The 23,156-nt window shown below is 39.8% G+C and overlaps 1 protein-coding gene across 16 annotated transcripts in view; it reads left to right on the top strand.

Annotated features, from left to right (window-relative positions):
• Positions 1–23,156, top strand: part of kiaa1109 (KIAA1109 ortholog) — a 187,462-nt gene that overhangs the window by 101,180 nt on the left and 63,126 nt on the right. For 13 of the 16 annotated variants that reach the window (XR_009798533.1, XM_061844548.1, XM_061844541.1 and 10 more), the window contains 15 exons: positions 1,815–2,403; positions 3,848–4,046; positions 7,227–7,487; positions 7,829–7,922; positions 10,539–10,745; positions 11,579–11,814; positions 11,944–12,188; positions 12,313–12,418; positions 12,792–12,889; positions 12,999–13,187; positions 13,271–13,439; positions 15,584–15,795; positions 20,499–20,697; positions 20,809–20,868; positions 20,977–21,200. Coding sequence is in view for 15 of the 16 variants with exons in the window: in XM_061844548.1 (XP_061700532.1) it covers positions 1,815–2,403; positions 3,848–4,046; positions 7,227–7,487; positions 7,829–7,922; positions 10,539–10,745; positions 11,579–11,814; positions 11,944–12,188; positions 12,313–12,418; positions 12,792–12,889; positions 12,999–13,187; positions 13,271–13,439; positions 15,584–15,795; positions 20,499–20,697; positions 20,809–20,868; positions 20,977–21,200 (3,088 nt within the window). In the remaining variant the exon portion in view is untranslated. The remainder of the gene's footprint in view (positions 1–1,814; positions 2,404–3,847; positions 4,047–7,226; positions 7,488–7,828; positions 7,923–10,538; positions 10,746–11,578; positions 11,815–11,943; positions 12,189–12,312; positions 12,419–12,791; positions 12,890–12,998; positions 13,188–13,270; positions 13,440–15,583; positions 15,796–20,498; positions 20,698–20,808; positions 20,869–20,976; positions 21,201–23,156) is intronic. The other 3 variants (XM_061844552.1, XM_061844544.1, XM_061844546.1) reach the window with 2 other exon arrangements.

Here is a 23,156-nt window from a genome sequence, read left to right as displayed (position 1 = left end):
TCGATCACCATGCTCTTATCTCAGAGCATTCATAACACAAAACATTCAGTTGAAGCCAGCGGTTTACAGACGCTGTGCCAAAACACGTTTCATTTTTTGTCTCACTGTCTGGAGTCAAATCAGGCTCAACGTCCTGTTTCAGGTCTGTCAGGATCATCAAATTTATTTCATTTTGTTAAATGCCACAATAGTGAGAGAAAGAAAATTTTACATTTTCTTCGGGATCATATCAGTGCAGGACTCGTTTCACGTTTTCTTACCAGCATCTTCAAGAAGTCTAGCTTTTGTCTTGAGGTTGATTTGCTAAAACACACTCATCTCTGGGACACAGAGCACGTCTCCTTCCTGAACAGTGAGATGATTGAACATTCCGGTGATGTTGATACTTGCGTATAATTGTTTGAACAGTTGAAAGAGGCACGATCAAGCATCTGGAAATTGCACCCAAGGTTGAGACAAACTTGTGGCACTTCATGATTCTTTCTCTGATTTCCTCGTCGATTTCTTTTGACTTTCCCATGATTTCAAAGAAGTAACTAGAATGTTTGAGGTGTGACCTTGAATACATCCCCTCACATATTAGCAGTTAACTTAACAGGAGCTTCCAAAAGCCATCACCTCATCGTCTGGGCTTTCCAGTGTTCTTTTAATCATAGTACTTTGTATATGTCAACTTTTGACCTTTTGACAAAATGAAAAATTGTCTGAGAAATTCTCTCTCTTATTGTGGCATTGAACAAAATTTAATTTTGGTGATCCTGACTTGCCCGAAACAGGAGAGATTTAGTCTGATTTGACTTCAGACAATGAGACAAAAAAATAAAATGTTTGTTATTGTCCAGTATTTTTGAACTTCTGGGTTCAGCTGTATTTCCTCACTCTAAGGATTGAAAATCCAGTTAATTTACTCGAGTCCCAGAAAAAAACATAGAAGAGAATATAAAGATAATATCTGAACACAGAACACACTCAAGTTTTATGAATGAAATGGAAAAAGCACATGGATGCTTTCTCTCTCTCTCTCTCTATCTCTCTTGTTCACTCTCTCTCTCTCTCTCTCTCTTGTTCACTCTCTCACTCTCTCCACACACTTCTTTGGACCCCTCCCCCCACCTTTGTGCAGCAGACTCTGTATCTTGTCAGAGGTTAAAGCCAAAAAAAATTGTTTAAATGTCTTAAGAAAACTTAAACTCAATAGTAAGGTATAGAGTACAAACAGTAACAACTGCAGCAGCAAATAACCTGTAGTTCTTCTATAATTGTATTTTGGAAGCCAATTTTCTTTTGTGTGAGTCCTTCACATCAGATATATCAGGCATAAAATGGGTCTCCTTTCAACAGCTTCAAGCTATTTTAAACATCCGGCTAGTGTTAATGTATTTTATTTTATGTAATGTTGATTGTTAGCCTGGATTGCTGTCGTGTTTTCTTTTGCATTCGCAATTGAGACTTGTGGTTGTTTAAAACATACAATATATAATTATCTTTGTTTTATAGTTACTTTCCCAGTAAATTCCATGCAGTAAAAGCAATGTACAGCTTGTAGCTTCTTGTTGAATATTTGCTAATTATGTCAACCAAACCACACCTTTTTGTGGAATGGAGCTGTCTGCACCGTAGAGCAGTTACATCTTAAGTTTGGGGTCGCAAGTCAAAGCAATAGCCCAGCCTATCGACTGCTCATATTAAAAAAAAAAAAAAAAAACATAAATCGGGTTATTTTAAAAAACACAACATCCAGGCGAAGCTGTGCAGCATATCCCTGTAGCGTATCCGACATGAAATTAACACGTCTCAATTCTTCCTACCTCTAGGCAAGGCATGGTGAACCTGCCACCTCTTGATTTCAAACCAGCACTTCTTATTGAGACTTTTAGCTTGAATGCAGTCGTGATGGAGAAGTCAACCACTGCGCCACAAGGTTCCACTGCGGTCCCATTGTCCTTCCACGACCTCACCCGCCGTCACTACAACACATTCCATTGTGACTTCACAACATCCTGCCAGGCCATTAGCCAACGTGTCGACATGGCTCTCGTGCGCCTTATTCACCAGTTCAGCACCATGATCGACGATATCAAAGCCACTCAGACAGACATCAAGCTAAACCGCTACACTGCAGGCTCTGCTTCACCAACCCCAACATTCAAGACCCGACCATACCGCCACTTCAGGTCGTCCGACTTTAGTAGGAGCTCACGAGGCAGCATCAATGGGACGGCACGCAGTGCCACACAAACCCTGAAAAGCAAAAGAGGTTTGGGTGGAGGGTTAGGTGGTGGAGGGACAGGGATTGTTGGGAGCTTACCACTCAATGTACCACCCTCAGGAATGGACACAATCGGAAGAAGGGAGCACAGAGGACGTGGTTCGCTTGGACGTTCAGAACGTCGCACCTCAAAGGTAACTCTTTGTCAAGATTTGAATCGCCTTTTGAAAAGACATACGTAGTCATCTATAGAAGCAGTCCATGTTTATTCCAAATGCATCTGTAGTTAACCTTTTCTCCTATTACACCCTAAAGGAGTGTTGTGAGCTTATGCGTGTTTAGGGGTAAGCACACAGAAGCCGACAACACTGTGTACACTTGTAAAGCTACTTTTATACAATTAAAAAATAATACACCTATACAGATGAACTAATGTTGATTAATACTGTCTTGAGAGGTATCATGTTGGCCCCACATCTACAGTGCTGTGAAAAGGGTGAAAAATTGCTTTTTCACAGTGGGTCAGAAAGGTTTGGATTTTTTAGGCCTTAATAAATCTGATTGTCATTTGAAAACTGCATTTTGTATTTCCTTGGGTTGTCTCTGAGTGATAGTTAAATCCTTTAAATGATTTGAAACCTTTGTGTGTGATAAATGTGGAAAAAAACTAAAATCAGGAAGGAGTCAAATAATTTTTCATGGCACTGTAGTTATTACCAAAATATTAGACACAGCTCTTATTATCACTAACTATTGTTACAATAATAAGCATCCACCCATTTTCCGAGCTACTAATCCTCACAAGGGTCACAGGAGTGCTGGAGCCATTCCCAGCTGTCGTCAGGCAGGAGGCAGGGCACACCCCGGACTATTTGCTAGCCAATTGCAGGGCACATGGAGACAGACAACAGTTGCACTCACAATCACACCTAAGGGATATTTATCAATTAATGTATGTTTTTGGGATGTGGGAGGAAGCTGGAGTGCTTAGAGAAAACCCACGCAGGCACAGGGAGAACATGCAAACTAGACACAGGCGGGGCCACCGTTCCACCCAGTCATAAATATATTCCTCAATGACTACCTTACTGATGATGTTACACTTGAGTCTTTTTCAGGTTGTTGAGCTAGACTGTGCAGTGTTAATGCTCTGATGAAGCTAGGGATTTTTTTATTAATGTATGATTAATGAGTTTGAAAATGTTAAAATTATATATATATATATTGTGATTTTGTTAAAAAAAAAAGTCCGACATTTTGTGCTAAACTACTTATATTTAGTTTCCTTTCTTGCATTTTCATTGAGATCGTACCAGCTTGTTGAGTGGAGTTTAGAGTATGCACACAAACACAAGGGAGAGCTAGTAGATTGGAAAAAAAAACCATGAAAGACCGTGTACACATTTCACATCCGGTCTTGGTGTCACCTGAGGGGCATGCACTTTTTGAAGGTTTGCAATAAAATAATTACATTCAGTTTACCGTATGTTAATGGGTGGGGTGGAAGTTTACAGAAGTAAATAAGTTAAATAATGAGAAGACCAGCCAAAGTTTTTTGGTCAAATAAAATAATATAGGAAGAATAAATTGAATAGAATCATCATACATCTAATTTCATGGAATCTTTTAACATTTTAGGTGTCAAGAAAGGGCTCGCGTGATGTGGCGGACCATATGACAATCCAGATGGACGACTCTGACTCTATCACAGTCTCAGAGCAGAGCGAGCCATCTGCAGAATGTTGGCAGAACATGTACAAACTGCTCAACTTCTACTCACTCATCTCAGATCCCACAGGAATCTTGGAGAAAAGTTCTGCAGGGAATTGTTTGTCAGGTGGGAATCCGCAGTTAGCATTTTTTCTCTTACTAGATCGATTATTCACATTGTTGGTTTCAGTCTTTGTACTTTCCCCTCGCATCCCTCCTGAATCTTGTTTTGCTGTTTATGGTCCACTTGTTTCTTAGATGGCATACTCATATCATATCCATCCATTATCTGAGCCGCTTGTCTTCATAATAGTCGCAGTAGTGGTGGAGCCAATCCCAGTTATCTTTGGGCAGGAGACAGGGTACACCCTGAACTGGTTGCCAGCCAAAGAAATTGTTAACACTTACTAAACCTCAGTGTATTATTTTGTCTTTGTGATCCCACAGGTTTTTCCAAAATGTTGTATTTTGTCAATCTTAAGCAACACAAAAGAACCAATATTTTTTAAACATACAGTATAAGAAATATCCTTGCTGTTACAGGTGGTGGAAGACATGTCATATCTGTCAATGCTTCACTTTGTTCAACCAGTTTTAAACTTCGAGCTGTGACAATTTTTGTAATAAAATTCAGTTAAGAGATGATCATGACATTTTAGTTCACTAGAGTTCATCCAGTTGTACTTGCTTATTGTCATGGTTAATCGCGACCCTAGTGAGGATAAGTGGTCCAGAAAATGGATAGATTACATGAGTCTTTTTAACTGTCAACCATAAGGGGTAGAATGTCAACTCAAAACTGTGAGGCCAATGCTCTATACAGTTGCGTCACCGTGTTGCCGTCCAATATATTAATTGAATTATAAGGACATTGTTTCTATTTCTAGCCTTATATAAACCCAGTAGAGTTGATTTCATCATTTAGAAATCGAACTGTTTGAACATTATCATTGTTGTTGTCAAGCTTGAGAATTAAGTTACTAATCTTCACGAAGATGAGAATTGGATCTTTGACAGAGCAATCTTGGACATCTTTCACACATCCACACATGAAATAGTTGTAGGACTCAAGAGATTTGTAAGCTTTCATATCTTTTAAGTAGGCATTTGCAGTATTCAGTCAATAATTCACAATATCTGGATACATATTTGTCAAGATTTCATAGTCAGTAGAGAAGTTCTCCTTTGCTTTGTACTGATCAATTCTGTAAATCAAATTAAGTTTGGACTTCTATCCCATCAAAAACTATTGATCTAAACCTTCCGCATCTTCTCTTCTATTTTCTTCTTTTTTTTTTAGCTATTTTTTTGTGTCTTGTTTTGCTGTTAAATAAACAAATTGGAGAACCTGCATTCCCCTTATGTAGAACACTTTTACTGTGTCACAGTGGAGTTTTTGAGCTTCCTCTGTGATTTTTTAATATTTAACTTAATATTTTTTTGTTACAAATAATGGATATTATTTGGGCTTACTACTGGAATCCTGTTGTTTTGTCAGGTAACTTTTGTAGTACTTATACCATGTCAAATTGGATACCTGGTGTGGTACATTGCAATTGCAGATGGAATACTTTTTTTTCATTTTTTTTAGCTGTTTTTTTTGTGTCCTGTTTGAGTGCTAAATCAAGCAGATTGGAGAATATGAATTCCCTTTATGCCAGAACAGTTTTACGTATCACAGTGGAGTTTTTGAGCTTCCTCTGTGATTTCTTAATATTTTAATTGAAGTTTATGTATGATCAGAGTTGAACAGAATTTCTAGAACGGGGAGAGACAAGACAAGCGCTAACTAAACAGAATGAGGGAAAAATAAATCATTCCATAGCTACATCAACAAAGCATTAAATATGGATGTTGCATTGGACTTTAGTGCTACACCCTGCAAAGGAAGGATGGGACCAGACAGGACAAGGACAGGAGAAGAAGCATGCAACACAAAGATCATAAACAATGCTATACAACTGAAATGTGGTCAGACTGACTAAGTGATATTTACAAGTCCATTGCACAAGAATATAATTGGGGTGGGATACATAAGCAATTTGCGTATACATGAGTTATTTGTTCCAATATTTGAGTGGTCCCACATCCAGTGAAAGAATCCCAGGGGTATGTGCCTATGGACACGCAAGTGAATTCACACCATTGTGCATGCAAAAAGACTGACAGAAATGTCCTACAATTACTGGTCGTGCACTCTGGAAGATAAGGACCCCACCTAATCTATCCAGGACAGAACCAGGACCAGGGGCCATATGAGAGCAAACCTGTAGATAGGAAACGTCACACGCTGAAGGACACAGTGACCCAACGCCACCCACCCACCACTATTGTCCCATAAAACCCCCCACCCACAGGAGAACAGGAAGCTGTAACGACCAGAACACGGGGTTGGACCCAAATGCACGGCTCAGGAGACGTAGAGGCGGTTCGCGAAACGTTTTTATTCAGTCTAGTAACGGGGATCAAGCAGCCAGTCCACTGAAGGAACAGTAACAAGGACGTCAGGCGTGAGAGGCAGGTCAGAGGGCAGGCAGGGGTCGGTATACAGAAGATCAGGAATGCAATCAAGAGAGTGTGGGAACGAGGCATTAGGCAACGATCTGGCAAAGGCCAGCCAGAAGGAGTCCTACTACTCAGTCGTAATTACGGGGAACAATGTGCAGGTGTGCTTCTCACTGATTGCTGCCCGTGTGTGCCGTGTCGAGGACCAGCACAGCCTGGAAAAGAACCAGCAGGATCATGACAGAAGCCCCCCACAACCCACAGGGGCTGTGATAAGGCCAGCCCCAGCCCAGACCGAGGACGGGAGAATCTCCCTTAGCTGTTAGGAAAGAATGGGGGTAGGGGCACCCGACAAGGGTATGATTATATACCATAAGCACAGGGAGAAGAGAAGAAAATCTCCACTGCATCTGTCCTCTCACCATGAAAAATAATCTAAAATGTATGGGGGAAAAAAACTTAAAAATAATTATACAGTAACAATCATGACAATAACTACCGTAAATAGAATAAAGAACCCGCAAACCTTGATAACAAAAAATACAGAAGTCAAGTCTATTTTCACAATTGGGAACGTATTCTTGGTAATTTCAGAAGGTATCCTACCCTGCCAAAGAAATCAAGAGTCTAGATTTAGCATGTTGGGGAAAGGTGACCAGTTGTCTCTGAATATGTTATTGATATTTTCGTTCTGCTGATACTTTTTCGAACTCAATACATTCTCTGATTACATTTTGCCACTAATTAATGTTAATGGCTTCCAGATGGGATACTAGTTTTCTTCCTCTCATCTCTTTTACAGAAGCTGGCCGTCGGCCATCAGAACCCCACTGTAATGTCATCTTTGAGAACGAACAGCAGGATCCCACACCCACGAGGCCTCCTGCTGCAGTCTCAAGGCGGCGTAGTTTGGTGAGCTCTGAGGCCCAGCATGTTACCCTCATAGTGTTTGGTATCGGCATGGTGAACCGCACCCACCTGGAGGCTGACATCGGTGGACTCACCATGGAGGCAGAACTCAAGAAGATACATGGAAGTTTTACCCTCAAGGAGAAGATGAAAGGTGATCCTGTGGATAAAAAAAATATACTTTTTTTATTCTTTCAAAGCTTTTTGTGTCAAAATATTATAGAAAAATCAGTCTGACATTAAACCCCCTTCAAGACAACGAATTGTATTACTAAGGCTTAAACTGAAGTTGTCTTAAGCAGTAGAGAAACATTTAGAAGAAATGCATGCAGCTCAGAGTGATGCAAATGATCAGATTTGTTACGTATATCAATGTTCAGTGCTGAAAAATTGTCTTCCAGCAAAATTATTCTCAACTGGTGAACGTTTGTTTCTAGTGCAATGCAATGCTTTTTTTCCTCCTCCTGTTTACATCTGACCTTTTTTGACTTTCAGATATCCTACATCAGAAAATGACAGAGACCTGTGCATCAGCCCACATAGGCGGTGTAAATATTGTACTGCTAGAGGGCATAACACCAGACATTCAGTACGTAACAAGTTCCTTTACTCACATTGTTTAACAAAAAAAAAAAGGTCGTTTGAGTTGAATGTCATTGTCTCAAGCAGATTTTTTTGTAGTCTTTTTATAATTCAAATAAGTAATCAAAAGAAGGTATTCTGTCATTTTTCTTGATTTGAATTACTGCTATCTTACATGAAATATGTTAGAATACCATCTGTGATACATGTAATTATTAAAGGTTAATACAATATACTGGAATAGAGAATGCTTTTATAGAAATGACTTTCAGTATAGTGGAATATTGCCTGAAAAAATGGTAGAGTGTATTTTAAAAACACTAGACATGTGTCTATTGTTCCATCTTTTGTTTAAAATGTACCAAGGAAGCATGTACTTCAGTCCGTAGGACTTTAAGTAATCTTTTGACATCACATCTTACATGTATGTGATGACTCAGTTGACCAAAGCATTTTATTTATGTTCCTGAACTGTCATACAGCCACATGCATTTGCTCGTAAAAAAATAAATAAATAAAACAACTTATTTGAAGCATTATACTCAAATGGTGTAGAACTGTTTTACATTTTCCTCTGCTCTCCCTTTTTCTTGTTTTGTTCTGTTGCTTTCTCAACAACTACATGCGTAGACTGGAGGATTTCCCAACATCTCCCACCAGCACAACAAAACAAGAGTTTCTGTATGTTGTTGCTGCTTTTTAGGGTTCACCTGAATTGTCTTATTCCAAATCCAAAATCATTTCCATCATTTGTTTATTTGTCATTCTGTGTGTGTGTGTGTGTGTGTGTGTGTGTGTGGTGTGTGTGTGTGTGTGCGTGCATATGCGTATGTGTGTGTGTGTGTGTGTGGTGTGTGTGTGTGTGTGTGTGTGAGAGAAAGAGAGAGACAAAGAGAGCGAGAGAGCGTGCATGTGCTTTTTCCATTTTTATTTTAAGCATTGAGCCCAATCATGCTCTACCATGGGTATGGAACTTATTCAGACCCCCTTAAAAACAGTATTTCTCTTTGTTATTTTGCAGTCGTTTGCTAAAATCATATAAGTTCATTTATTTCCTCATTAATGTACACACAGCACCCCATGTCACAGAAAAAACAGAAGTGATTTCGGATTTATTAAAAAAGAAAAACTGAAATATTACACAGCTGTAATTATTCAGGCCCTTTGCTTGACATTCATATTTAACTTGGGTGCTGTCCATTTCTTCTGATCATCCTTGATACGGTTCTACACTTCCATTGGTGTCCAGCAGTGTTAATTTTTTCTTATTGGGCTAGATTAAAAAATCCACATGCCTGTCTATAAAACAGCTTACAGTGCATGTCAGAGAAAATGAAAATCATGAGGTCAAAGGAACTCCCTGAAGAGCTTAGAGATAGAATTGTGGCAAGGCACAGATCTGGCCAAGATAAAAAAATAATAATAATTCTTTGGAACGGCCAGAACCTTTCCAAGAGCTGGCTGTCTGGCAATCAGGAGAAGAGCCTTGGTGAGAGAGTTAAAGAAGATGGCAAAGGTCTCTGGCTGAGCTCCAAAGATGCAGTCAGAACATGGGAGAAAGTTCAAGAAAGTCAACCACGACTTAGGGGGCTTTATGGTAGAGTGGCCCGATGGAAGCCTCTCCTCAGTGCAAGACACATGAGAGCCAGCATGGAGTTTGCGTAAAACACCCAAAGGACTCCAAGATGGTGAGAAATAAGATTCACTGTATAACCTCTAAAGGGTGCTTCTCCTAAATACTAAGCAAAGGGTCTGAATGGTCATGGCTGTGTGATATTTCATGTTTTTCTTCATTAAATCTGCAAAAATTGCGACAATTCTTGTCAATGTTGGTTGCAGTGTTTACATTAATGAGGGGGAAAAGAATTTAAATGATTATAGCAAATGGCTGGAATTTAACAAAGTGTTTAAAATTTAAGGGGGTCTGAACTTTCCATACCTTCTGTATACATGCTAGTTCTTTCCAGCCTGGTCATTTCCAATATTGTACTGTTGATCCCACATGTCAGTCACATGAACAAGTACAGTTAATTTCTGGTACAACAAACAGTGAAAATTACATATTTATTTTTAATTTCATTGACTTGGAATAGTGCATAAACTTGATACATTACAGGTGAATAACAGATAAGAACTACAGTATTCACTTATGATGTTAGATGCTTTCCCAATTAGTCTACCTATTGACGTTCTCATAAGCAATAGTCATCATTGTGCTATCTTCTGATGGCGGTGCATCCTCACAATTGCTACCCAATTGAGTTATGCAAGGGTTGCTGTCACATGTTAATGCAAGTGTAATTTTTTAGTATTTTAGCTAATAACACATTGATCCAACCATTTTCCATACTGCATATCCTCACTCGGATCACAGGTAGATAATTTCATCGAAAATTAATATCAACTGTTGGTTTTCTGTGTTGAATGATAATTAAGTAGAAACTGTGAAAGTGTCACAATTGATAGTTATTCTTGTATCTAGATAACTCAAAATCCTAAATCTGCATGGTGCTTCAGGAATCCTTCTAGTTGTTCATACGCTCATATCTTCATGCCACCTACAGAGGATTATGACAATACCGCCCGCCCTCTTAATCATCAAAGTTCTCTCTCTGCATTGCAGAACCGTGGTTAAATGCAACATCGCCAAGTCTCAAGCCTTGTACAGTGCCCAACGTGGACTGAAAACTAATAATGCAGCTGTCTTCAAAGTGGGAGCCATCGTGATCAACATACCCCAACACCCAGCCACTTTACACAGCATGATGGTCCGCAGTTCCCATCAGCTTTCCAAACAGATCGCTGACCTCATCCGACAGCCATCGAATGCGTATGTCTGCCATTGGACCTTGCTCCATTAAAAATTGTTGACTAGGAACCAAATACATCATACTTCAGTACTCAATGCAACACAGATTGTATGTTCATGTTTGTTTGAAGTGTTCATGGTTGTATACACTGTGTTTGCTCTTTCTTTTCCCTCTGCCAGTGTGTTATCTGTTTTCACAGTGCGAGTAGTTTATCAGTTTATTAAATGACTTGGAAACACAATCCATAATGGGGGTTAGCTTCTTGTCCTAGGTCCCACTGGCACTGCTCAAAAAGAATGGGCAAATGATACTATTACTTTGTGAACTCGTGATTTAAAAAAAAAAAACAAAACATAAAGACAAAATGTGTTTTGGGAGTTGATACATGAGACATTATACAAATAACCAGAATAATCTGCAAAAGTTGTTGTTTTGTCTCCAATAGGAAACATACAAGTGAAGCGTAGGAAATGTTAGGATTAGTTTTAGTTCAGTTTTACTTTTGTCCTGCATCTGCATGTATAGGTTTTATGAAATATCTTTATCAAAAATAGTACAAACAGAGTTGAGGTAATGAGGGTAACTTATAAATCAACAGCAGCATTTTATAAAGTTCAAAAAGAAAAATGTGTCCTTATTTAACTCCTTTGGAGTGATGATTGATATCTAGAGAAATATGAGAATGTCACACTGCATTCACATGCGCTACAGTAAGTAAATAGGATTTAAGCAATGTTTTTTTCCAGCATTTTCATTAATTCAATTTAATCATTTCATACACCATTAAATAAATGTACTCATTTCACTGAGCCACTCTGAGTGATTGTGTGAAACGTTGTTTGTTCCTCTACAGTCAACCTCCTAATAGGGAGGACACGCCCACCCCACAACCCTCTGACAAAGGATCCAGCATCAATCAGACACCTGTTGAGGCCAATGAGTTCCCCCAGCTTCCAGAAGGGCTCGAAAAGAAGCCCATTGTCCTCAAGTTCAGCGCAATGATGGATGGCATCACCATCGGTGCTGCCCTGCTGCCCTCGCTGAAAGCTGAGTACAAAATGGGTCATATGAAAAGCCATGGCATGACAGGTTTGTAGAAAAGTGGACCAAACAGGAATTTGGTCCAAGTGTATTCGAGCTAGATAATTTTACAAGTGCTAACTGCTTTTAAGAAGACTTATAACACAAAGTAATGTGCCTTCCTGGTGCCTACTTTAGGAGCTCAAACCAGCTTCACCTTTGAATTGCCAAACCACAAGCTTTGCTTTCAATCAAAAGTATCTCCTGTGGACATGTCCACCATGCCACCGTCAGCAAGCCTCACCCTGCCTCAAGTCACAATGTCTGGAGAATACATCATGGAGGACCATGAGAGTCACTCAGACCAGGGTTGGGGTGCTGATGACTTCCCTGCAAAGCAAGGGAACTATCTCCAAGGCAACTACCTGCGCTGTGTGGCTGAGGTGAGAAATTATTTCTTATGCAATTATTACCTGAATGTGGCAGCACAGGGATTAAGGAATAATTGGTGACTTTGCTACATCAGAAACTCCATACAAGCACTCCGTTTTCTCATCTCTTGTTTAGATTGGCTCTTTTGAACATAACCTGACGACTGATCTGCTAAACCACCTCGTTTTCCTGCAGAAAGTTTTTATGAAGGAGGTTAATGAGGTCATCCAGAAGGTGTCAGGTAATCTCAAATAGACTTGCACATCGAGTACTCGAATTTGTTCAACCAATATAAATTTAACTGGTTTGTAATAAATTTTTTAAAGCCTCGCATCCCTTTAAGAGCAGTGAAGTCAGTCTCTTTCACATTATTACTTTTCTGACAGTAGTGGTCTCCAGCTTCTGCTTCACACCCTGCAATCATAATATTCACAAAGTATAAGGTGTCACAAAATCTGTTGCTCTTCACAACCTTGGATTTTGTTGCACCGTTTAAAAAGAACCATGTAGTTCAATCATAAAATATTGTGTGTCGCATACAAGTAGCTATCCCAATATTTTGCAGTGGACTTTATTCTAAACTTATCATGAGATGCATGTGTTCATTGCTGCAGGTGTTGAACAACCCATCCCACTGTGGAATGAGCATGACACCTCAACAGATGCAGACAAGCCCAAAATTTTGCTTTATTCACTCAGCCTCATGTTCAAGGTACTTTGCACTCATGATCTCTCTATATGATCATTATCAGCCATTCCAAACATGACTCAAAATATTAAAATTATCAAACCAATTTTAAACAGAACATTTTTATTTACAGGGAATCCAGATGACTGCAACCACACCATCAATGAGAGCGGTGCGCTTTGAGACTGGCTTGATTGAGCTAGAGCTATCCAACAGAATCCAGTGTAAGACTCAACCAGGTGGCAGCAGTAGTTACCTCAAACTCTTCGGCAAATGTCAAGTTGACCTCCACCTGGCCCTTGGTCAAATAGTCAAGCACCAGGTGTATATATATTTCCATCAATGCCCCCATTTAAGTAATTTTTTTGAAGAGATGCAGTGGTTGACCCACTTTTCTTGTGACAGGTGTATGAAGAGGCTGGCTCAGACTTCCATCAGGTAGCATATTTTCGGACCCGAATTGGTCTACGAAATGCGCTCCAGGAAGAGATCAGTGGCTCGTCTGACAAGGAGGCTGTTCTCATCACACTCAACAGGCCAATTGTTTTCGCCCAACCAGTAGCATTTGACAGAGGTCTTCATGTTTGTGTGTCTCAGTAGATGTGATTATGTGATTAGTTAGTAGGGAGTGCCTTTGATGTGAGACCCACGTCTGAGATGCACAAAAATGATCAGGGATGCATAAAGCATGGTGAATCTGCATCCACAATTGGATGTGCTCAAATTAAGCAGTCTTGCATCAGTTTGTAGGTCAAAATTAGAAAACATTTGAATTTGAAAAACAAAACTCTAAATAATTTTTACCGCAGAGACAATCGCAAAGAATTCAGCAGGCAGGGGTATATGTGACAGAAGGCGCTTGGATCATGGATGCGTGGACTCTGAAATTAAACTGTTCATTGTAATAGTGATAGCACAATAGTTGTAAAAATGTGAAACAGAATTGATAAGGGAGAGGGGAAAAAAAGGCAAATGACAAGTGTGGGAGCATTTTATAGTGAAATGCAAGGTAAGTACCAGTTTGTTGTAACACGGACCTTTCTCTCTGCCAAGTATGAAACAGATGTTAAGTTAACATAGTGCAAACCAGTGGCCTTAACGTCAGTCTACTTTATTAGCATAAAATTAGCTCTCTGGGCCTGCGTAGTGTTGCGTTATTTTACCATGAAAAAAAACATAAACAACCATAGGAGTACTTACAGTGTGCTTTTTGCTGAGTGTAGTTGGTCTGTGACAAATGGCAAAACTGATGATCTGGAAGCGGCAAAAGTTTGAGTCACGTAGATGCAAAATGTGGCTAGAGAGGAATGAGAGTAAAATGGATCATCATCATGTACTGAAACAGATGAGGGTTTAGGTGAAGGGAGATGAAGGAAGTCTTTTTCTCTCAAGGTATATTTATTTTAGTTTGAAGAAATTGAAAACTTCCAAGACTTGGAGTAGTATGAAGAATATTTCCTAATCATAATCATCTGGTATAAACTGATAACTGCACAGCCAAGAAGGAACCGAATGTTTTATGTCACAAAATGCTAAAATGCTACATGCTTAATAAAGATGCACAAAGCTATTACAGCATTTAAAATAAACAGAAAAAATAATGCCTTGAAAAGCATTTTAAAAAGTGTCTTGCCTTTTAGACATTGTGAATTCAGGAAATAAAACTTTTGATTAAATAAAAACAAAATATTTCATTGTACATTGCGGTGAAAACTCTTATTTTCAGTTTTGTATACAATATTGCTTTGTAATCAAGCAAAAATAGTTTATCCAAATTGATTGATAGCATTTTGAAAGTATATATTTTGAGCCTTGTTTGTGTGTTGCTGTTCTGTTTTGTGCTGGCCAAGCAGAAAAAGAGTAGGGTGGGTTATTGCTCCATAAATACAATGGACAAAACTTTTTGGGGACTCGATAAATTTTCATTATGGTAACACCCAGTTACCATAATGCTGCTCATGGCACAGCAAACCAGAGACAGAACGGCTTTGGCTCAGAATGTGCGAACAACTGGGACCTTTTAGGGAAAGTTAGCGATTTATTTCATTCACTGTCCCAATAAGGACAACAACAAGCTCGTGTTCTCAGGAGCTAAACAGCTCACTCTGGCTCGGTCGATTGCGGCAACATTATTTAAAGCAGAAGTAACAAACTCCCCCTCCGGATCCAGAAAGCGTTCCAAAGAGGTCCATACCATAGCCAAAAAAATAAACATTTTTGAAGACATACTCTACACGGTATCTCTATTTTAAGCAGTGCAGCATGTTGCAGGCTTTACAGTAGTGATGAACTGTACCAACCAATCACGAGTTCGGCCACCCTTTCAGCCAATCAAAACAGCATCTCAGGCAGTAATTAAAAGTAGTAGTTAAAAATATGTTGTTTAAAAAATTGCTATCTTGGCAGGCTTCAACACATAATCTCTTAAGAGAGAACAACAGCAATGGATAACACAAAAATAGTGTACAAACAGTAAGAATCTGCCCTTTAGTAGGATCACGATGCAAGAACCCTGATATAGTGGAGGATTACTGTATCTGTACTATTGACTCATTTTTCCATGGCTGGGAATCACATAGCCTCAAATACTTTATAATATGCTATTTACATTTTATAGAACTCAGTTATAAATTCTGCCATGTATTTGATCTCTTCACTTATTTTTTAACCATCAATGAAGATTGCTTAAGGCTTTATCCATTTGGAATCCTCCTGCAGCTGTGCTATTCTGGCTGAATTACAAGGCAGCATATGACAACTGGAATGAACAGCGTTTGGCACTCAACAAGGACATCCATGTGGCCACAAAAGAGGTGGTTGACAAGCTGCCAGGTATCCAACAGACATCAGCCCAGGCCTTCAGCACACTCTTTCTTCAACTGACCGTCAATGACCTGGGTATTTGCCTGCCCATAACCAACACGTCGCAGGTAATCAGATGTAAATTGTAGGAGTTTGACTTTATTTGTACCATATTCATTTTACACCTCTGCCAAAAATAAACACAAAATATCTGCAGAAACGTAAATGTATACATGCATGCTATGCATATAAGAACAGTACCGTATATCACTGTTTCATTCAACAAACCCTGAAGAGAAACTCTGTTCTCTTATGAAACCTATTCAGGCATATTTACAGTTCATGAGTGTGTTGCAAAAACTTTTAAGATCTAACTCCAGACTACTCACAAAATGTATCTCAATTCTATTCAAATGTATAATTTTTGACTGATTCCTTAGAAAATATAACATTCAAATTTGCTTGTTATAACTCCAAAAAACTGCAAGATTGTGGATCATGTGGATTAATTTTAATCCACAAACTGTCCATGACTACATAAGGAGGAATGTTCGACCCTTGTGAGCAGAAGCAGTATGCAAAATGGATGGGTGTATGTTTTTTTTAATGTTTAAATACTGTATACTAGCACATGGTTTAGAATTTACGTAAGCGAACATATGATGGCGCTCTTTACATCTGTAAGAAGAAGCTTCCATTGCCCCCCACACTATCTGTGGAGGCAGGTCATTACTGACAATATTGGTCACACTCATCAACTTTAAAGGCTATTTACATCCTCTGAGCATGCTAAGGTTTCCCATAGCGAATTAGGATACAGAACTCATCCACATTCATACATTGTTTTAAAAAAAAAAAAAAGCCTGTTACAGTGTAAAAAAAAAAAAAAAAAAATTACACACGAACAAAAATCTGTTTAATAGCAACTGCATTGTAGCGAGGGAACTGTGTGTGTGTGTGTGTGTGGTGTGTGTGTGTGTGTGTGTGTGTGTGTGTGTACATATATATACATACGCACACACACACACAAACACTGTATTTTCACGACTATAAGGCGCACCGTATTAAAAGGCAAATCCTCAGATGCAAGTGCAATTCCAGTATTTAACACATACAAGGCGCACCATATTATTAGGCGCAGGCACGGTGGTGCTCATGAGACAGTGAGGCACAATTGCACCTTTATTTTTGTCAGCAGAAGAACACCCCCCCCCCCCCACTATGAGCGGTGTAAGTGAGTCATGAGTCAACACATCTTCACCCTCGGTTTCACACAAAACCAAAATCTTTACACCACAGTAAACAGAGTAGCACAACCAGCAGACAATAAAACGATGAGTGAAGAAATAATTGACACAAAACATGCACTTCAAACGTTATTTACATACACGTTTAGCGCCGCCAAGGATATAGCTATATCGCAACATTTGCTTAAAGCATACGGGAGCATCCATGCATGCTATTTAAAAAGGTACTGGACAGGAAACTGAGTTTAGTTGTACGTACTTTACTGACATATGTAACAGTGTAAATCGTGAGTTCAGTTGTGCTTTATTTAAGTATTTAACTATAGCTGTACAGTATAGCTCTATAATGATACTAGCCGAAACCATACGGTAGCGTGTACGCTTTTGAAATACTTCGATAAAGTACAACCAAGTTCACTGTTTACAATGTTAAATACTTAAAGTACAACTGAACTCCAGTTATCCTTCAGGTGCCTTTTTAAATAGCGTGCATGCATGCTACCATATGGTTTAAACTAGTATCACTATATAGTAGAGCTACATTATTAAATAAGTTAATAAAGTACAACCAAACTCACTGCGTATATGGTATATCCCACGTTGCTTGCAACTTCACTTTGTTTGACCTGTTCACGTCAATGACTAGTGAATGTTGTTGTTTTTCTTTCACGGTGATTGTTTGTTCTTTGTTAATTAATCCATTGCCCGTGTTGTTCTTCCAACTTGGGCCACCTCACCTTGTTTCCACGGAAATTCAGCTTGGTCTTCTCGATTTGGCAAAGCTCGTTTTCCTACTTCCTCAAGTGGAAGCAGACACGTTAGCCCGAGCATCCACAATCCTTTCAGAAATTGTGACTTAACTCGCCCGCGGTTGCCTCTTATTAACTTTGTGTTCGCCATTTGTCATCCATTGTTCCCAACTTCACTTTTATTCTGTTCACAGCGATGTCCAGCGAATGAAATTAGTTCCTTGTTTTTTTTTTTTCATGGCGATTGTTTGTCCTTTCTTAAATAATCCATTGCTCGTTGTTGTTCTTCCAACTTGGGCCACCTTGCCTTGTATGCTCCCAGTATAAAAGCAAGCTCCGAGTTCATTAGCTGTGCTTGTTTATTCACAGTGCTTTTTTGTTCTTTGTAAGCATTTCTCTTTGTAGGTGCCATTTTTGCGGGGACCTTAGCCAAAGCTACGTTGTTTAGCACAAAATACATAACGGCATTATGTACCTTCTGGGGGGAGGAGGCGTGCCTTTAGCATCCTCTCCACGGCCACACTTTCTCCTGTAACATCCACATGCTGTCCTCTCACAGGTCCACTTTTCCTTTATATAACCAGAGTGTCAGGAGGAAATGCTTCCAGTCGGTTAAAAATTTTTGAGAACGGATCACGTATAATGCGTTCCGCATTATAAGGCGCTTGTCTATTTTGGAGAAAATTCAAGACATTTAAGTGCCCCTTATAGTCGTGAAAATACGGTATATAAAATGCAGCTAAAGTCAATATTGCATGACTTGTTTCCGTAGAAAGGACATGCAACTGCTGTGGAGAGCACAAATGCTGTATCTGGGCCATGCACATCAAAAACCCAGCATCAAAGTGCACGAAAAGTAACTTGCAATATGTACATTGTTTCTGATGGGTTGCTGGAAGACATGGGTGACTGATCATCAAACTGTGATAAGATTTGTTACAAGAGCAATTCTTTGCAGTCTTGTTCTCTGGTTAAAATGAACCATGGAATAAAAATGCTGGTGATTTCAAATATGAAAGCTGTCCTGACTAATAGCTATGGTGGTTGGTATCTCAATGGTTCTTAGTGTGGGTCTTAGTACTTTTAAAGGTTGTGCAAATTAAGAATACTTAAGGCTTAGATACATAGATTGGCCAATCATTTCGACATGGAATGTGATTATTCACTGCATGCTAAATGAGAAATTATCTGAATTCCTGCATTTGATTTCTAGAATTGTCCCATGATTTATGTATTTGTTTCTTATGATGTACATACAAAAGGGGGAAAAACACATTAATCCATTATACGTTATATATTCAGGAATTCAGGTAATGCGGGCATAGGTTTTTTCTTAATCAAAATATCTAAAAACCAAAAACAAAAATTTTGGTAACATTCCACTAGTTTTTCAAAATAATTCAGTCAAAAGGACTGATACAAAGCAAGTGAAGTGTTATGGCCCCGTCACACCATGACATTCTGGCCAGCGTCCTACAGCGTTTGAGGAAACGTTGGGAGTCGCCCATGGTCGCCGGGATAACCCCACAGTAGGGTTGTTTCCACACCAGTGAACGTCAACGATCGCTGGGAATCGGCGGAGAACGCCGATCCGGAAAAAAAGTTTTGAACATGCACAAAAGTTCTCACCGAGACCAGCGTTCATCAACGTTTAATTTTAAACGCTGCAGAAAGTTCAAGAGCATCCGTGGAACGTTTTACGAAGGTTCGCCGAGTGTTGCACGCGTTTGCCTATCATTAGTCAGTCGTAACTCTAGCTTTACTTGGTTGTTACTTAACAACTTGCTTTGCAGTGAACGACTCACTGGCAACCTGTCAACGCCCACTGAACAATCCCCTAGCACACACAGCGTGTAACCAAAGTGAAACAAATGTCGTTTGGTGTCCATTGAGCGTCATTCGAGCGTTTCCCGAACTTCCATGCATATGGGTATATAAACCGATGCTTTGTAAAAACAAGGTCCATTTAATATTAAGCTACAGTAGAGAGCACCTACTATGGAAGATCCAGAAAGCAGCAGTTCGTTTTCGCGGAAAAACTCCACCAGACTATCCTCAACAGCCCGGTCCAGGATCCTGAAATCCTCTCTGCTTATTTGTCTCTTTATCGGACCGTCCTCACTGGGGTTTGCAAGGTGTATAGGGTCCCCAGTGGGTGTCACATGGTGTGTGACTTCGCGGACGTGCTCTTCCTCCTGCTGTTGTTTTTCCTCCAAACACATTGCTCGTGATGAAAGAGGCTTAGCTTTCTTACTAGCAGCGCTAGATGCTGAAGTCCGCGCCCTAACATTTTTTCTTCTCAGCGGCATGATGCTCACTGTTCTAACTCACCACAACAGCTGAAGTGACTATGAACTTTCCAACGTTTTAGTGCCGGTTCCACTGTAAAAATTCCACCCCAGCAAAACGCTTTTCTGTCGTTATTCACACACGCTCAACACACTCGTCTTACGTTGACAAATCGCTCGTTGCGCCCCGATGACGTGTTTACACATGCTAATAGTTTTTAGGGGTATCTTATTAGGTCGCTGTTATATGCTTTTCGTGCGTTAGACACGCTTTTCATGCATTAGACACATGTTAAGTCATGCGTTAGACACACGTTAATCACACGCCACATGTGTCATCCGTGTTTGAGAAAGCTGAAAAATAGAACAATTTAAATGTTCAGAGTACGTTGACCAGAACGTCCTGGTGTGACGGAGCCTTTACCAACTTGGCAAGAATCAGCAACTCTCAGCTACTCTTTTGTTCAGTATACACTATATACATGTTTTTGTTTGTAGTTTCCAGGCCCAATTGTAACAAATTTCCCTCTTATTGGTACACTCCTAGGCAAACCACAGCATAGACTTTGACACCAGCTCAGCTTTGGTCTTGACTATTGAGAGTACACTGATCACCGCCTGCTCCTCTGAGTCCTTGGTTAGCAAAGGCCATTTCAAGAATTTCTGCATCCGGTTTGCAGAGGGCTTTGAGACCTCTTGGGATGACTGGAAGCCTGAGATCCGAGGCGACCTGGTCATGAATGCTTGTAAGTGATAATGATTTCTTGTGGCTGAGAAATGTGGCTCTGTATAAATTATACAAAGTGTTGTTTTCTGAAAATTTTCCTGGACATGCATGTCTTTTATGTATACTCAAGGTATAGTCCCAGATGGCACATATGAAGTGTGTTCCAGGACCACGGGACAACCATCTGCTGGCAAGTTGTAGTAAATGAAATATGGATCACTAAAAAGAAGACTGAACAGAAGTGCCTGTTTTTGATTAATTTTGTCCTTGCCTTCATCTTTTCTTTTCAACAAATTAGAGAGCAGTAGTGCTGGTACCTGGACCCTAAATGTGCTTTGGAAAATGTGTGGTATTGACGTTCACATGGACCCCAACATTGGCAAGCGCCTCAATGCCCTGGGTAATACGCTAACATCAATGACAGGAGAGGAAGACGTTGAAGACATAACAGACCTCAACTCTGTCAACATGGTGGATCTTTCAGATGATGAAGTAGACACCATGTCACCTACCATCCACATGGTGAGTTAATCTCTCTTTTTGTGGCTCCCTGCAGCCGTTGCTCTACCATTCCATTGTACCATTGTAAGCAATCGTTTATCTCAATATCCACTCACTATCCACTATCTCAATATATAAGGATATCCACCCATTTTCTGACCCACTTATCCTTACAAGGGTCGTGGGCTAGCGCCAACCCCAGCTGTAATTGGGCAGGAGGCTGGGTACACCCCGAACTGGTTGCCAGCCAATCGCAGGCCACATGGAGACAGACTACAGTCACAGTCACACCTAGAGGCAATTTCGAGTCTCCAATTAATGCCTGTTTTGGGGATCTGGTAGAAAATCAGAGTGTCCGGAGAAAACCTATGCTCCACACAGGCAGGGTCGGGATTAAACCTCTTCAGAACTGTGAGGCCAACGCTCTAACCCGGGGGTCAGGAACCTATGGCTCACAAAGCCATTTCTGGCTCTTTTGTTGTTTGCCTATGGCTCGCAGAGCCCTGATAACGACATACAGTATACAGCAGGGATGCTAGGCAGTTTTGGTCGATCGCGTGACGGCCATTAAAAAAAAGACGTCTTTTTTTTTCCAAAACATTTTGCCAGCACACGTAACTTTCTCTAGCAATGACCAACTGCACAGCCACACACTCTGCTTGCTAGTTTACCTTGCACCGCCCCCCTCAGCTGCCGTTAATGGCTCTCGCAGCCTAAAATGTTGCCGACCCCTGCTCTAACCAGTTATCAAGACAATTACAGCAATATTCTGACAGCAATAATATTATGACTGCGAACTCTGCAATAAACAATTTTATTCTTAAAATAAAAGGAAGTCACATTTTACATAAGAAAAAAACTTTACTGAATACAATATAGCAAGGCTTACATCCTACAAGTGAAATATCTACTCTAATAAATTAGGTAAAATATTTGTCCAATCCTTTGAGATGTAAAACAAAATAAACCAAACAATCCACGGAAAAAGTCAGTTCCATTCAAAGTCTCATTTGATGATATATGAAAGCTAAGTTCTGAAAAATCCCCCAATAGAAAAATAAGTAATTAAAATGAAATATTCAATCGATCAGATTAGCCAGGCCCGTGATGAGTTTCTTCTTAAAAATTAATTTATGGATTAGAAAATGGTTGCGGGACTGATGATTGTGGGCTCTCTCCTCGAGGCTTTGCGGTAATAGAATAGAAAAGAATAGAATAGAATTCCCTTTATTGTCATTACACATTGTACGAGATAAGAGCACATCCCCTGGTTCAGTGTATACAAAACTGCAAGGTAAAAATAAATGAAAATAGATACGCAAAATAGAATGTATAAAATGTATTGCACAGGATGTTGAAATCAGTGTGCCTTCACATGATTACATGATTGATTAATAGCACGGCTTGAGGAAAAATAAGAGTTCAGGGGTGGTGATGGCTCTCAGAAAAATATTGTTTCTCAGTCTGCTGGTCCTTGCTGATAGACAGGTGTTCAAATACTCATTTGCAGCTGTATCACACAAATAAATCGTTAAAAAAATCATACACTGAGATTTCTGGATTTTTCTTTTTAGATTATCTCTCTCACAGTGGACATGCACCTATGATGAAAATTTCAGACCCCTCCATGATTTCTAAGTGGGAGAACTAGTAATATAGCAGAGTGTTCAAATACTTATTTTCTTCACTGTAGTTGCGAACCGGGGTGTTTCGTGTTCTTAATATTGTTCTGAGCTCTGCTAAGGCGGCGAGAGCCGTAAATGTCTGCCACGGAGAGGAGAGGGCGACCAACATTCTTTTGTGCTGCTTCAATCATTTGTTTGAATTCGGCTAACCGTTTCAGAAGTTTTTTTAAGCAGTCTTCCTAAGGTGCATCCAGTCATCTTGCATCTTACGTAAAGATAGAATGACAATGCCAATACTTTACTTGATTTCTTCTTACTGCAAACAGACAGGAATGAGCCCCCACCCCCCATG

This window comes from Syngnathoides biaculeatus, chromosome 15 (genome assembly GCF_019802595.1).
Source record: "Syngnathoides biaculeatus isolate LvHL_M chromosome 15, ASM1980259v1, whole genome shotgun sequence".
Taxonomy (NCBI): Eukaryota; Metazoa; Chordata; class Actinopteri; order Syngnathiformes; family Syngnathidae; genus Syngnathoides; species Syngnathoides biaculeatus.
Note: the sequence above shows the minus strand (reverse complement) of the source record. Positions and strands in the feature narration are given on the sequence as shown.